This window comes from Zosterops lateralis (assembly GCF_965231275.1).
Source record: "Zosterops lateralis genome assembly, chromosome: Z".
Taxonomy (NCBI): domain Eukaryota; kingdom Metazoa; phylum Chordata; class Aves; order Passeriformes; family Zosteropidae; genus Zosterops; species Zosterops lateralis.
Genome location: NC_139800.1, coordinates 21,976,623 through 21,991,003, shown reverse-complemented (window position 1 = coordinate 21,991,003; position 14,381 = coordinate 21,976,623). Strand labels below are relative to the sequence as shown.

The window sequence follows — 14,381 nt, the reverse complement described above, 5'->3', positions numbered from 1 at the left end:
GTGCTGAACTCTGAGCTCCTTCCTTGAGGGCTGGGGTATCACAGCAGCGTGACTCATGACCCTCAGCCTGGGACTTTGAAGGGATCTTTGTGGCTTGTGCTGTGGGTTCCTGGCTCCTGGCTGAAGGGGTCAGATTGTAGTGCGGCCTGGATGCCCAAAGAGGCTTCCTGGCATGGGTAGAACAAGGCCATGTATCTCTGTCACTGGAGTGGCTGAATGTTTCTGCTTGCCCTGTGTCCCTGCTTGCAGTGGGGCAAACTGTGGCACCAGGGTATCATCAAGTGTGTCTCCAGATATCACACAAGGATGTAAGATGAGGTGAGAGCACAGCACCTCTCTGCCTTGGGTGCTGCTCGCTGGCAGCATCCCCACACTGTTTCTTTACTCTGTCTCCACCTGCCTATCTGCCAGATTTTCTGGACTCCTTTATGGAGGAAACTTTGCCAGGAGGCAAAGAAAGCACTCACTTTTCCTTGGGCTTTTTTTTGGCCAGGGCAGCTGCAGGGTTTGCATGGATACCTGGGGAGTAGTGTTATCCCACCACGCTAGGACACAAGGAACTGTGGCTTTGATCCCATCCCATAGCCAGACCAGTTTGTCACTGAGACTTCCTACTGCCGCTCTGGGTTTTGGGGGTATGGGATGACAGGAGGCTGGGTGGCAAGGGCTGGTGGGTCTGTCCCCTGCACCTATGTGCTGCAGGGGCCAGGGGCAGCCAGCATGAGCCAAGTCTTCCCTTTTCTTCCAGGCATCTTAAGGAAAAACAGCTGCTGGCCATGGTGGTGGCAGGAGCTGACTTTGTTCTCGGGCTCCATGGCCCAACTTTACCCCTTTCACCAGTTCTCTCTGTGCAGAAAAGCTGCTGCTTCTGTGCTCTCCAGTTTTCCTATGAACATCTTGTAAGAAACTACCCTATGTCCTGCCAGGGCTCTGGTGACTCTTGGGGGTCATTAAGCTCCTGGCACCTCAGCAGGATTTGACATAGTGCACCATGCTCATCAGGGAGGCTGGAAAAATCAGACCATTCTCTGGGAGTGCAGGGCAGCTCCCGACCCTGCAGGGCCCCCAGGCGCTGTTTATCTTTGCACAGGAGATAAATTAGCTGTTGGCCATCCTATTTCAGGGCTGGACAGCTGTAGCTTGCACTGGCTCATCCCAATCCGCTGCGGGAGAGGCAGGGACCTCCTGGTGCTTGCCAGCCCCTCTAAGTGCTAGTCAGTGTGGCACTCTTGTTGGGTTGCACTGAGATGAGACATGGCCCTATTTCAGAGGGATCCACATGGCCAGATGACCTTCAGGACTTATTGCACAGGACCCTGTGCCAAATGGCTTCAGCTTCCCCTCCCAGTGCTGCTGCCTTGCACCCCAGTGTGCTGCACCCTATGCTCTAGGCTGTGCCTTATCCCCTGCACACTGGAAGCTGGGCTGGGTCAGGTGAGACAGATGCAGTGACTTCTCCATGGCTCAACAGGAACCCAAGTGTCTGGGGAAGCTCCCCTTCTGCAAGGCAGAGAGGTTGGGGTGCTTGGGTCAGTTTAGCACCCAGGCCAGCTAGTGGCAACACCAAGGTCTCCAGGGGTGAAGTGTGTGTCTGCCTTGGGCATGACCACCAAGGGACCTGTCCTACTCAGTTCCTCTCTGGAACCTCCACAGTGATAACAGCAACTCTGGGGTTCTGCACGTGTGTCATGAAGTATGTCCGTTCTCAGGCTCCCCTTGGGGCAAGCAAGCAGGACCATGTCCCCTTTTCTCCTCTGCTCAGCATTTTGCATCAATGGAATCTGGTGATGTTCCCAGCTGGAGAGAAATTCCCCAAATGGCAATTGACGGCTGCGGCTGAGGTAGCACAGATAGATAGTGGAGGTATAGACGGGCACAGCAGACAGCAGAGAGGAGTGAGAGAGACTTGGAGCAGAGAGATACCGCAGAAGAAATCAAGAGATAGATCCTGTGGGCTGATCAATACCCACTGCATGTGGAGGGACAGCAAGATAAAGCAAGTTGCAGGGGGAAGGTGTTAGGAGGGCAGCGATCTGCATTTGTCCTGGTGACAGCTCTGGAGAGATGCCACTCATGGTTGTTTCAGCTGGGACTGGGGTCTACCAGACCCTGAGTGCAGGTGCCTGTGGCTGGCTCCGTGCCCATCTCCAGCCACTCCATTAGGGTTTGGTGCCCTTTGAGGTGCCCTGGGGTCTCATCAGGCCTCTGGACATCAAAGGGTGCATATTTCCTGTGTGTCCTTGTCACATCTTCTGTCTCTCCAAGGAGCACCTGCTGCCCGTGGGCATTTTGAAGGATGCTGTGTGCCTGGGTGGCCAAGGGGGAAAGGGGCAAGCCCTGGCCCTGGCACAAGTGCTGTGCTGCAGCTGGGTGATTGCAGGTGAGCTTCTGACCTGTGCCTCAGTTTCTCCAAAGCTGCAGGCAGCTGGGTCAGGCCAGCATGGACTTGGGCATGGATGAGGAGGCATAGGAAGAAGAGGCAGAGGCACTAACAGCCTGCAGAGCTTGCTGTGTCCAGAACTCATCTCTTCTCTGCTGGTCATTGGAGACAACTGATTAAGAGGTTGCAACCACCAAAGAGATGCTTTTTATGACCCTTTAATGAATGCCTGGCACTCATGCCTGCCAACCACTCCCACTGCAGCAGAGTGGCCAGGGTTCCTGGGTCTAAGCCCAGCTCTACCCTGCTGGCATTTGCCTGAGCCACCCCATACTGTGAGGTTTCTCTGTTTATCATGGTTTCTTTCTTCATGTCAGCTAAGCTGGGAATACTGACCCAGAGCAGCCTTTTGCATGGACAGGGCTGCTGGCCCTGCAGCTGGGCTGGGGGGGGGATCCCCCACCCGGGATGCAGTTATTGACACAGGCTCTACAGAAAACACTGCTGAGATTGTTCACACTAATGTTATTTAGCAGCAATATTTCCGTAATAAAAGAAATCAATGGGCAAGAGAAAAGACCTGTCCAGAGCTTTGATTTTCTTATTTTAATGGCATACTTATTTACTCCCACCAGCGTGCCCATTGGATTTTCATTACGCGGCCTTCGCTGTAAGTGGAGCAGTATTGATACGAGCTGCTGAGTTAGCGCCTGGCCGCGCGGGCTGGCTCGCGTGGGATTGCTCGTGTTCCTCAACAGGACCTACCAAACCCCAGGGAACAGGCCTGGTGTGGGGCCAAGGAGGCCTGAGAGCCCACAGGAACACACATACGTGCACACACAGAGCCTGTGAGCCCCGCCCCCCCAACACAGCTGCCTGTTGATGAACACAGAGGGGTGTGCACCTGCTGCCATGTGCACTGCAGGCTGTGCACACACACAGACAGGTGTGACACACTTGTGTCACCTGCATGGGCACACACACAGAGAGGAACAAAACTCTTCTGGCTACACCCATGCACACATATCCAACTCACATGCACCCTAGCACTCACACACCTGCAGTTGCTCTGTATGGACGGATGCCTGATGGTTCAGCCTATTTATAAATATGTGCCAGCCCCACCTGAAAGCTGTTCTACCTATATGCACACACGACCTGTGAAACACACAAACGCACATGTGTGATGTGTCTGACAGCATGCGTGCACACCTGTGTGTGCACAAACCTCTCAAAAACACCCGCTTTGTGTGGGTCCAACCATCCTCAGGGGACCACAGACTGAGCACTGCCACTATCCCTCAAAAGGATGGAACCCACTGAGCTCTGGGATTGCCCAAGGAAGCAGGGACCTGGCACTAGCCCAGGCTTTTGGTCACCATTGACTGCAGTGGCAAGAGGAGTAACAGCACCATCTTCTGCCAATCCCCGGGAGCTGAGACAGGGATGATCCTGTCCAGTACTGTACCCCCAGCTCCCAGGACCCTGAGTGGGATGATTCCAGCTTCCCTGGGGACACCCAGCTGTCAGTAGGACTGCTGCTGAGGCTGGAGCTCAGGCTTCACTGTGGCAGGGCTCCACACTTCAGAGACTCTTCCAGAGACGCAAGTATGTGGGAGGAACAACTTTATTACTGGTATCTCTTTTCAGGTAGCAAATTAAGAACTAGCCCGTGTGCAGGGCTGCTGGTCAGCAGAACAGGGACAGTCCAGGGAGCAGTAGGATCAGCATGCTACAGGCCTAGGTGGCCAGGGACACACTCGTGTGTTTGGCAGCAGAATGGAGGTGAAAGCCCTCCACCAAGCAGTGAGCTCACACGGGCCTGACCACAGGGGTGCAAGCAGGGTGCACAGCTGGGTTTGGTTGGAGGATTACAGCACTCTCTTGGCAGCCGGGATCCCATGCCGGGAGCCGAGCAGAGTGGCTGTCCCCAGGGGGTTTCACAACCGGGGAAAGCATTTTGAGGGGCGAGATCCCATCCTGAGCTAGTACAGACATTCGGGCACTCAAGGACACTAGGTACGTGCATAGCCAAGAGGCCACACAGAACGGGGTCTCCATTAAGGCGACAGACGGTGGGTTTCCCCCTTGGGGGGCACTGCTGGGAGAGAACTGCGGGCAAGCGACCCTCTTCCAGCCCCAGCCATCCCCGAGGGCAGATGACACACAGGGGAGCAGGGGGCCCTCCAGCACAGAAACCAGGCATCCCCCACTGCCAGAGGGTCTCAACGCTGATCCTGCCCTGTGCCAGGGTGACACTGTGTGCTGCCAACCCACATTAGCAGGGATGGAGCCACAGGAGATGCTGCCAGCTGGACACAGCACTTTGCGCTGCCTGCAGTCCCGGCAGGCTGCCAGAGACACGGGGGACTTAGCGGCCAATCTCTGCAATGGGTGCTTTGGTCTGGTCTACCCTGTGCACCCTGCCCTGAGGGCAGCATCATCCCCCTGAGGTCTCAGGAGCTGAGGAAATCTTTTGGGGCCTGGGGACAACCAGCTCCAGCTTCTCTCCTGCTGCATGCTGAGGGCACACAGGGGTGTTTTGTACACTGCGAGGCCACTCCAGCCCTTGAGGGATGGAAAAGCAGGACATGACTCCAATAGAAAGGAGGAACAGGCAGGTAGTAAAGAGAACTGACGTTCTATGTTGCTGTGACTACCAAGGTCCCTCTGTCCTGGCACCCTGTTGGCCTGTGGGGAAAGGACAGAACAATTTGGGGAAGGCACAGGGGATCTCCTGCACCCTGTGCTAGAACCTGGGCTCAGGGAGGAAGACAAAAATGCTGGGAGGAAAGGAGCCAACTGGGCTCAGCAGGGTGCCCTGGTGAGACGGGCTCAGCACCCAAAGGTGCTGAAGAAGGCATTTGCTTCCAGGAGCAGGCCCTTTGCGTAGACACGCAGGGTGTAGAAGAGGGTGACGAAGTCCTGAGTGCTGAAGAGGGTGTCAGCGAGGGCAAAGGCGAGTGTGGAGGGGATGAAGCCTCGGCCGTACTCCACCATCCAGGTCCCTGCACTCCACTGCACTGACGTGGCCTCTCCTGCCTGGTGCATGATGGTGTCCCCTGCCAAAACACACAACCAAGCATGGCTTCAATTGGCTGCCCCATATCACGCCCAAATGGGAGACACAAGATTAGGGCCTGCAGGGTTCAGCCTTCCAATTCTACTCTAACCTTGCTCCCTTTTCTCTTACTGCCACCCACTAAGATGCTGGGATGTGCCACTGGGGACCCAAATTGCTCTTTCTGAGCTCTTGGATTCTGTCAGCTCAAAGGGTGGGCCTCTATGACAGCAAGTGGCTGTGCCCCAAAGACATGGATGCAGCCCGCAGGTCACCATACTGCTGCACTTACCTGGATAGTAGATCTCACTTCTGGTGGTCCCCTCCTTCCACTGCCGGAATGTCCCCGAGATGACGGTGTCAGAAATATCTGCCCAGTAGCGACCTGTGGGAGGACAGACAACACTGGCTCAGTGTCTCCCTGACAGGGACAGCACAGGAGCCCAGGTGTGAATTGTGGAGCAGGGGGGTCAGGATGGCAACCCCAGTGCCTCAATACACCAAGAGTGCCAACAGTTCTGGTTCTCTAATTGTTTTTGTAAAGAGTCATATACCACCAGCTAGGGCTGCTGGGTGTCCTTAAGCCCCATCACTTCACACTTCTTTGGCATTTGGTCCCTCCTGAAGCACTGGGAGATGAGATACCTGCTACTGCCTGCCAGCTGAATGCAGAGTCCTGGCCACACAGCAGTGTCATACACAGGGACCTGCAGATGCTGCCAGGATACCATGGGGGCTGGACCCCCTGCAGGGAGTGTCTGGCTAGCACAATTCACCCCATGCAAATAGTGAAGTAGCAGGCGCCCTGTGCTGGGCATATCATGGCCAGCTTGCACCTAAAAGAGTTGAGCAGAAATAGCTCGGAGAACTCCCCTGCTCGGCCCAGCCCCCCTGCTTACCCGAGTGTCCCCCAGTGTCGACAGCCGTCCCGAAGAGCAGCACGTACTCAGTGAGTGAGGCATGGAGCAGGCACATGGAGCCCATCCACCCGCCCGCATTCACGAACACCCACTGCAGGTCCTCGTCCGGCAGGATGTGGCCTGGGTGCTTCTTGCGCAGCTCCACAATGATCTTGGAGAAAGCCAGTTCATGGTCCAGCCCTGCAGCACCCAGGGTCACTTTAAGTCCCCGGCACACAAAAAGCACCTCCGCACATCCCCTGCACAACCACAGGGTCTCAGCACTCCCCTTGGAGAGATCTGCCATGAAAGCTATCTCTCCTCTCCAGCCCTCAGCTCCTGTTGACCCAGCTTCACCGCCTCCCTGGATGGTGATGGAGGGTAAGCAGCACCCAGTGCTCCAGTCTGACAGCCAATCCCAGGTGCTGGGCAATATGGGAGACCCAAGCAAGGTGACAGTGCCCCTTTCCTGATGGCATGCTGCCCCGACCAAACTCCCTGTGCCCTGTGGGGACAGCCCTTTTCTGAAGCCCCAAGCCTGACCCGCCTAGGGCTTCAGTCCCAACCAGTTTGGATGATGCCGCTACCCTGGTCCCCATCCCTCCCTTGCTTCAGTCCTATTTTCCCCCGCGTTCCCTGTTGCCGTTCCCCGGTACCGATCCCCTCGCTGTCCCAGCCTGGCTGCCCAGGCCCAGCTCCCTGCCCCGGGCCCCATTTCCCGTGATCCCGGCCCCCGGACCGGACTCTCACCAGCCCCTCGTACCCGCTACGGCTCCCCTTCCCGGCCCAGGCCGCCGCTCCCCGCCCCGTCCCCGGCCACGCTCTCCATCCCCAAGCCCTCGTCTATCCCCATCCCCACCCCGCTCCCTCCCGGGCCCCGCTCCCCGCCGCCCCTCCGCGTCCCCGGGGGCGGCGCGTACCCGCGTGGTGCCGAGCGAGCTGCGCGATCTCGGCGGGGGTGAACTCGTAGCGCTTGGCCGCCAGCCACCCGCGCAGCCCCTGCAGCACCAGCGCCAGCGCGCCCAGCGCCAGCCCGGCCCGCAGCGCCCGCCGCCCCCACGCCGCGCCCATGCCGCGCTCCGCCGCCCCCGCACCGGGAGCGGGACCCGGGAGCCGGGCCGGGACCGCCCCCGCCGCGGCCACGCCACGCACGGCCCGGGCGGCTGCGCCGGCGCGGGGGGCGGGGCCGGGCCCGCCGGGTTTCCGGGAGCGGGGAGACATGGAGCCGGCCGCGGCGGGGGCGGCGGAGGGGGGTGCTCGCTTCCGTGCCAGCGGTACGGATGGGGTTGCCTTCCTCCATCCTTGCCTTCAGACCCGCGGCGGAGCCCAGCACGACCCCGGGAAGCGGGAGCTGCGGCGACCTTCCCTGCCCAGAGCAGCGGGGCTCCGGGGCTGGGGCAGGGAGGAAGGGGAGAAGCCGAGGGAGGGCATAAAGCGGCGTGCGGAGCCTCTTGCGGCCCCTGGAGCGGGCCGGGGGGCGCGCAGCCCGCGGCGGGGTGTGTGGCTGACGCCCCGCCGCTCTCCCCGCAGAGCACCAGCACGTTCGGTACAACCCGCTGCGGGACGACTGGGTGCTGGTGTCGGCCCACCGCGTGAAGCGCCCTTGGCAGGGTCAGCTTGAGAAGCCGCCCCCCGAGGATGTGCCCCGCTGGGACCCCAAGAACCCCCTCTGCCCCGGGGCCACCCGGGCCAACGGCGAGGTACCACCGGGGACGCGGGGACCCGGGCTTCCCCTGCCACCCCCTCCCTGCCTTCACACCGTCTCTCACCCGGCAGGTGAACCCCAAGTACGAGGGTACTTTTGTCTTCCCAAATGACTTCCCTGCATTGCAGCCTGATGCTCCAGAGCCCGGTAACTTTGGGGAGTGGAGCAGGCTGATGGGGGCCCCTCGACTTGGGTCCTGGGGCTGCTGCAGGGTAGCCTGGAGAGGCTTGGGTTCTGCCTCAGCACCTTCTGCCTGCCCACTCTCTGTCCTTCCCCAGATGACAGTGATCACCCCTTGTTTCAAGCTGCCCCAGCCCGGGGTGTGTGGTAAGTACCGTGGTTCCAGCGGATTTGGGACACGATTTGTCAAGAACCTACAGAATGGTGCTGGACTGGGCCTGCTCCCCTCATGCAGTGCCAATTCCGTACACACCTGCTCGGTTTTGGGGTCATTCTGGGGGTTTTGGCCCTGCCCCTTGTCCCACTGCAGGCAGCAAAGCTGTGAGGGTCTCCAGAGACACCCCCAGTCACAGCCGTGCATGTTTCCTCTACAGCAAGGTGATGTGTTTCCACCCCTGGTCGGACCTGACGCTGCCCCTCATGTCCCTGCCAGAGATCCGGGCTGTCATCGATGCGTGGGCAGAGCTGGCGACTGAGCTGGGTGCTTCCTACCCTTGGGTGCAGGTCTGGGGCTGGTGGGGGGCAGCTCTTTTGTGGGTGAAGGTGGGAGGCCAGTGCTGGGTACTCTGGCAGTACTTGAGGTTGGGAGCATCCTAGTCATGTGTGGGTCTCCTGCTTTGTGCCCTTTGAGCCTTTGTGCCCTTTGAGCCTTTGTGTCCTTTGAGTCCTGCGGAGCCTTTCCATGTGGATGTGAGGCTCTGTTCTCCTGCAGGTTGCTTCCCTGCTGTGCTGGGGACACCACGACAGCCTGCAGTGGGGGTCCTGTGGCTGGGACCTGCTGGCTGTACCTCTTCCTCTTCTTGCAGATCTTTGAGAACAAGGGAGCGATGATGGGCTGCTCCAACCCACACCCCCACTGCCAGGTGAGGCTGTCCCACCTGTGACCTGGCTAAACTACAGCTCTCTGTGGTGATCCTACAGCAAACCCTGAGAGCCGATGTGAATGGCAATCCCGCTGCCCTGGTCCCAAAGCTTTTTACAGTGAGGCCGCCCCTGTGTCTGTCCTGTCCCGTTCCCTGTGGGGACTGTCCCTTGTGGCTGCCACATGCCAGACTCTCCACCTGGTGGCAGCAGGAACCTCCAAATGGGCAGCATGACTAGGAGTACCCCTGCAAGTGAGGGGTACGAGCACCTCAGTTCTGTGCCCCAATGTCCTTCCCAGGTGTGGGCCAGCAGCTTCCTCCCAAATGAGGCGCGCCTGGAGGACCGGACCCAGCGCCAGCACCTGAGCCAGCATGGCGTGCCTATGCTGCTGGAATATGCTGAGCAGGAGGCTCACCGAAAGGTAAAGGTGTGGATGTTGTCCATGTCCCCTCCCTGGGAGCTGGTTGTGTGCTGGGGTGGGCTCCCCAACCCCAGGAGCTGCGCCCTAGGAGTGCCACAGTTGGGATTGTGTATGTCCTCATCAAGCACCACATGTAACACCCCACTGCAGTGCTACTGACTGGGGGCAGAGTGGCTGGACAGCAGCCAGGCAGAAAGGGATGTGGGGGTGCTGGTTGGCAGCAGACTGAACATGAGCCAGCCATGTGCCCAGGTGGCCAAGAGGGCCAATGGCACCTGGCCTGTGTCAGGAATGGTGTGGCCGGTCGGAGCGGGGAAGTCATTCTTCCTCCGTACTTGGCACGGGTGGGGCTCCACCTTAAATACTGTGTCCAATTCTGGGCCCCTCAGTTTAGGAAGGATATTGAGATGCTTGAATTCATCTGGACAAGCACAGCAAGGCTGGTGAAAGATCTTGGAATACAGGCCCTGTGAAGAATAACTGAGAGAGCTGAGAGTGTTTAATCTGGAAAAAGGAGGCTCAGGGGAGACCTTCTCACTCTCTACAACTCCCTGAAAGGAGGTTTTAGTCAGCAGGGGGGGGTCAGTCTCTTCTGCCAGGAAACCACTGACATTACAAGACAATACAATCTTAAACTATGCCAGGGGAAGTTTAGGCTAGACATTAGGAAAAAATTCTTCACTGAAAGAGTGATTGGGGATTGGAATGGGCTGTCCAGGTGGTGGAGTCAAAAAGACTGGATGTGGCACTCAGGGCCATGGTTTAGTTGATAAGGTGGTTTTAGATCATAGGTTGGACTTGATGATCTCAAAAGTCTTTTCTAGCTTAACTGACTCTGTGATTCTGTGCCCTGCAGGAACGGCTGGTGGTGGAGAATGCAGACTGGCTGGTTGTGGTGCCATACTGGGCTACGTGGCCCTACCAGACCCTGCTGCTGCCCCGCCGTCATGTCTGCCGCCTCCAGGACCTTACTGACAGTGAGAAGGACAGTGAGTGGCTTTGAGCTTTGTTGTACCCCATCCCATGTCCTTTGGGTTTGACCTTTGCTACGAGGCACCTGTGCTGCTGCTGGAGGGCTTATGTCCTTGCTGAGCTTAACTGAGAAAGGCAATGGCACCTCTGTTCTGTTAGGATAAGAACTAGTTGTTCAGGCACAGCCAGCACTGCTGGTGGAATTCATGTCCTTTTGAGGTGATGAAGCATATGGTGCTCCCTGCTTTGCTGAGGGGCTTCTCCTGCTGCATTGCTCGGGCTCCCTGTGTGAGTGGGGAGGGGTGGGAATTACCAAGTGCATCCCTCCTGACTGATGTCCACCCAGGGATAGGTGCTGCAGATGACCCCAATGCACACCTGGCAAGCTTCTGGCCAGCACAAGGACACTGAATCACTGTCACTTTTCTGCAGGCCTGGCCTCCATCATGCAGAGGCTGCTCATCAAGTATGACAACCTTTTTGAAGTCTCCTTCCCCTACTCCATGGGCTGGCATGGTGAGTGGCATGGCTCCACAGTCCTCTCTTCTACTTCTCGGTCCCCTCCGTGCACCTCACACGGTGCCTCTGCCCGCTGCAGGAGCCCCCACAGGCACCTTCCTGGAGGAGGACTGCAGGCATTGGCAGCTCCATGCCCACTACTACCCCCCGCTGCTGCGCTCCGCCACTGTCCGCAAATTTATGGTGGGATATGAGATGCTGGCGCAGGCACAGAGGGACCTCACCCCCGAGCAGGTGGGTACAGCTCAGGGGGACTGGGGGAGCCAGGGGGTTGTGTGCCAGGGCTATCCCTGGGACTAGCCCCTGGCTGTCTCTTGTGCTGTACCCTGCAGGCAGCTGAGCGCCTGAGGAGCCTCCCTGAGGTGCACTACAAGAAGAGGGCTGAGGAGGTGTGATGGTGCAGCAGAGCATCCAGTCCTAGGATGTGAGTGTGAAGGGGGATCTTATTGCTTTCCACCACTACCTGAAAGGAGGTCAGGTCATAGACAAGTGGGGATTGTTCTTTTCTCTCAGATAACTAATGATAAGACAAGTGGGAGCAGCCTAAAGTTGTGCTAGGGGAGGTTTAGATCGGATGTTGGGGAATATTTTTTCATGGAAAGGGTGGTCAGACATTGTAACAGGCTGCCCATGGGAGTGGTGGAATCACTGTGCCTGGAAGTATTAGAAAAAATGTGTAAATGTGGCACTTAGTGACGTGGTTTGGTGGTGGGCTTGACAGTGCTACGCTAACAGAGAGGTTTAAGATTGTATCATTTGGTGTGCTCAGTAAGGCCACGAGTCAGCTGAGAGTGGTGAGAACAAAGGTCTGGGAATTCATGTCAGTTGTGAGCCCTCTGAGCTCCCAGATTCTCCTGAGCCTTGTCACGGCTTGGCTGGTTTTTGGGACTGGTTTTGCTTGTTTGGGGCCTCGGGGCCTAATTCTGTGGCATATTTGTGTAGGTGGTGTTCCTTGTCTCTTTCACCATCCCAGGCTCTGTCTTCTGCCCCCATGGCATGCTCTTACCACCAGTAAGGGGCTTACCCTTCTTACTGGTCCAGTCTCACTGGTGGGACTGGGAGTTCTTCTGCGCCTTGGAGGGGCACAACCCTCCTGGACAATAAAACCTGGAAGCAAAGTGCCTCTACCTGTGCTCTCGTGGCTTTCAGCCCCTAGGTGGGAGGTTTGGGGTCTCTGGTGAAGACCCCCAGCTGCTGGTGGGGGGTAACATGGGGCTCAGAGGATGTGCTGGCAGCCCAGTACCTGTTGCTCCTGTCCCTGCCTCTGCGCTGCCTCCTCTTCCTCCCTGGAGGGAGCTCTGAGTCTGTCTCTGAGTGCTGCAGGCTTGTGGAGGAGAGGGAAACAGGGAGAAGGAATGGATGCAGCCCAAGGCTTAGCCAGCTCCTGGGAGAGGGCTGAGCCCTGGCAGACTTGCTACACGGAGACTGCTGGCTGAGATGCTCAACCCTGGAGCTGTTTCTCTTCATCCTCTGTGGCTGGAACTGCTGGGCAACAGCCCTCATGCTGCCTGCTGCAGGTATGGGGCTGCTGAGATGCGCCAGGGGCTGGTTCATTGCTCTCCTGGGGACTGCCAGGCAATCCAGCTCTCTTCTTGGTGCTGCTCCCCCCTTCACTTTGCCCACCTATGGGGTGAGATAGTTGCAGCCTGGATCCTGGGCTGAGCTGAGGGGTATTCTATTCACCTCTGTCTGTGCTCTCCTCCCTTTCCCTCCAGGAAAGCCCTGGAACTTGGCAGGGATAGGTGGTGGACAGTAACGTGGAGGGATGCCAAGCACTATGTACTCTCACATCTTCACAAATAGTTTTTATTTGTCACTAATGAGCTGTTCTCCCAACTCTAATGGGACCCTTCTCCTTTGTGGAGTCTGTGAGTGCACTCCTGGGGGCAAGAAATACCTTGCAAGGAGAGAAATGCTCTCCTCCTACTTCCATGACAACAGTTCCTGGAGAGGGCTGTGTTCCCTGTACCCTATCCGTGTGTCACTCCTCCATCTGTATCCATGGGGTTGGGACAGATGGAAGGGTCTCCTGGCCTGCCTGATGCTGGATGCCCTCCTACATGCTGGTCCTATCTCTTTGCCTGATTGCCTCATCGCAGAGCCACAAACTGCCCTTACCTGACCTCACCGCTCCCAGGTGCTCTGGCGCTATGGAGAGGAGCTGGTGGCTGACCCTTGAGTTTGGAGGGGTTATTGTACACAGCATCCCTCAGCAGGGCATCGGGGCTGCTCACCTGGGAATCTGGCCTCTTGCAAAACTGATTTCTCCCATCCTGGGATGAGCAGAGAGTCACCTCCACCCTCTGGATTGCGAGCCCTTTCCATTGCAACAAGTGCTTTGGCTCCAACTTCCCAGCTTCCCCGCTTGTTCTCCAGGGTCCTGGGAAAGCGGCAGCAAATTGACTTCAGTGTGGCAATCCAGCTCGGGGTAATTAGCCACTGAACCGATTGTAACGAAGCTAGTCATCTCCCTGCACGCGCAGTTAGCTCTGATTTAATGGCCCGGCGGCTCCCAGCCCGGGCTGCCGCGCCTCGGCCCGCGGCCGTAAATGAAACTCGCAGTTAAGTCAAGCGGTATTAAACTTTACAGTTGCCGTCTTTAAAAACGGGACTCTCTCCAATAAATCAGGGCAAGTGGGATTGTAAATATCGAGGCAGGATCCATATTGCTTAATTAAACAGCATCTAATGAACAGCCTGTTTGTTGTGTCGTGATTTAGGATGGAGGCTGGGGAGGCAGTGTGTGCTGGGGAGGGCTGGTGCCTGTGCCAGGGTGCCCTCTGCTGCAGGTACCAGCTGCTCAAGTTTATCTGCTGCTAAAAATTGTTAGAGATGGCCTGAGATTTTTTTTTTTTTTAAATTAAAACAACATCCCCCCCTGAAATCTGAAACAGCAGTCTCAGATGAAAGCAGCTGTGAGAGGATGAAGAGGAGGGGGTACACCCAAGTGTGAGAGCTTGACCCTGGTATACTGAGCTCCCCGCTTCCTCACAACAGATCCAACCTCCTTTTGCACTCATACTTTTAGCTTGTGCACGGGGATGTGAAAGTCTGGAAGGGAGCAATGAGCCTTTCCTGTGGCACAGGGAGGCATCAGGGTGGTGCAAATAGAGCTGCTGGAGATGGAAAGGCATTGCAATTCATAGGAACCATCACTGTGTGCTGTAAAGCCCAAAGCCTTTTATATTTTGGTAGTTGCGGTCCAGTTGTAATTAAAAAATGATTTATTGCAGGGAGATTAAAAAAGTCTAGCTGGTGAGGGATGAGGGAGTGGAGGGCCTGCAGGGTACCAAATTGTCGTTCTTGACCTGGGAGTATCGAAGGGGAACTGAGGCCCGTTGGGGTTCCCCATAAGGATGTTCCTTGATGCTGTTTCATTT

The 14,381-nt window shown here is 57.3% G+C and overlaps 2 protein-coding genes across 7 annotated transcripts; one reads left to right on the top strand and one right to left on the bottom strand.

Annotated features, from left to right (window-relative positions):
• Positions 1-3,989: 3,989 nt before the first annotated feature.
• Positions 3,990-7,411, bottom strand: SIGMAR1 (sigma non-opioid intracellular receptor 1; the record flags this gene model as incomplete). The annotated part of the gene is made up of 4 exons (XM_083883038.1): positions 3,990-5,442; positions 5,734-5,826; positions 6,341-6,541; positions 7,261-7,411. The coding sequence occupies 4 exons, from the start codon at positions 7,409-7,411 to the stop codon at positions 5,216-5,218; spliced, it is 672 nt and encodes a 223-aa protein (XP_083739164.1). The 3' UTR covers positions 3,990-5,215.
• A 129-nt stretch (positions 7,412-7,540) lies between these two features.
• Positions 7,541-14,034, top strand: GALT (galactose-1-phosphate uridylyltransferase). Of its 6 annotated transcripts, none has more exons than XR_014592423.1 (12): positions 7,541-7,614; positions 7,871-8,040; positions 8,117-8,192; positions 8,324-8,372; positions 8,600-8,729; positions 9,032-9,088; positions 9,388-9,510; positions 10,367-10,499; positions 10,915-10,998; positions 11,081-11,235; positions 11,334-12,518; positions 12,717-14,021. XR_014592423.1 is itself a non-coding variant. In XM_083882956.1 (12 exons), exons 1-11 carry the CDS (start codon positions 7,560-7,562, stop codon positions 11,394-11,396), a joined length of 1,095 nt encoding a protein of 364 aa, XP_083739082.1. In that variant the 5' UTR covers positions 7,541-7,559; the 3' UTR covers positions 11,397-11,425; positions 11,944-14,034. The 6 variants fall into 6 exon arrangements, 5 of the variants coding, with proteins under 5 accessions (XP_083739082.1, XP_083739083.1, XP_083739084.1 ...); XM_083882956.1 differs by having other exon boundaries at positions 11,334-11,425; positions 11,944-14,034; XM_083882957.1 differs by having other exon boundaries at positions 11,334-11,425; positions 12,717-14,032.
• Positions 14,035-14,381: the final 347 nt, after the last annotated feature.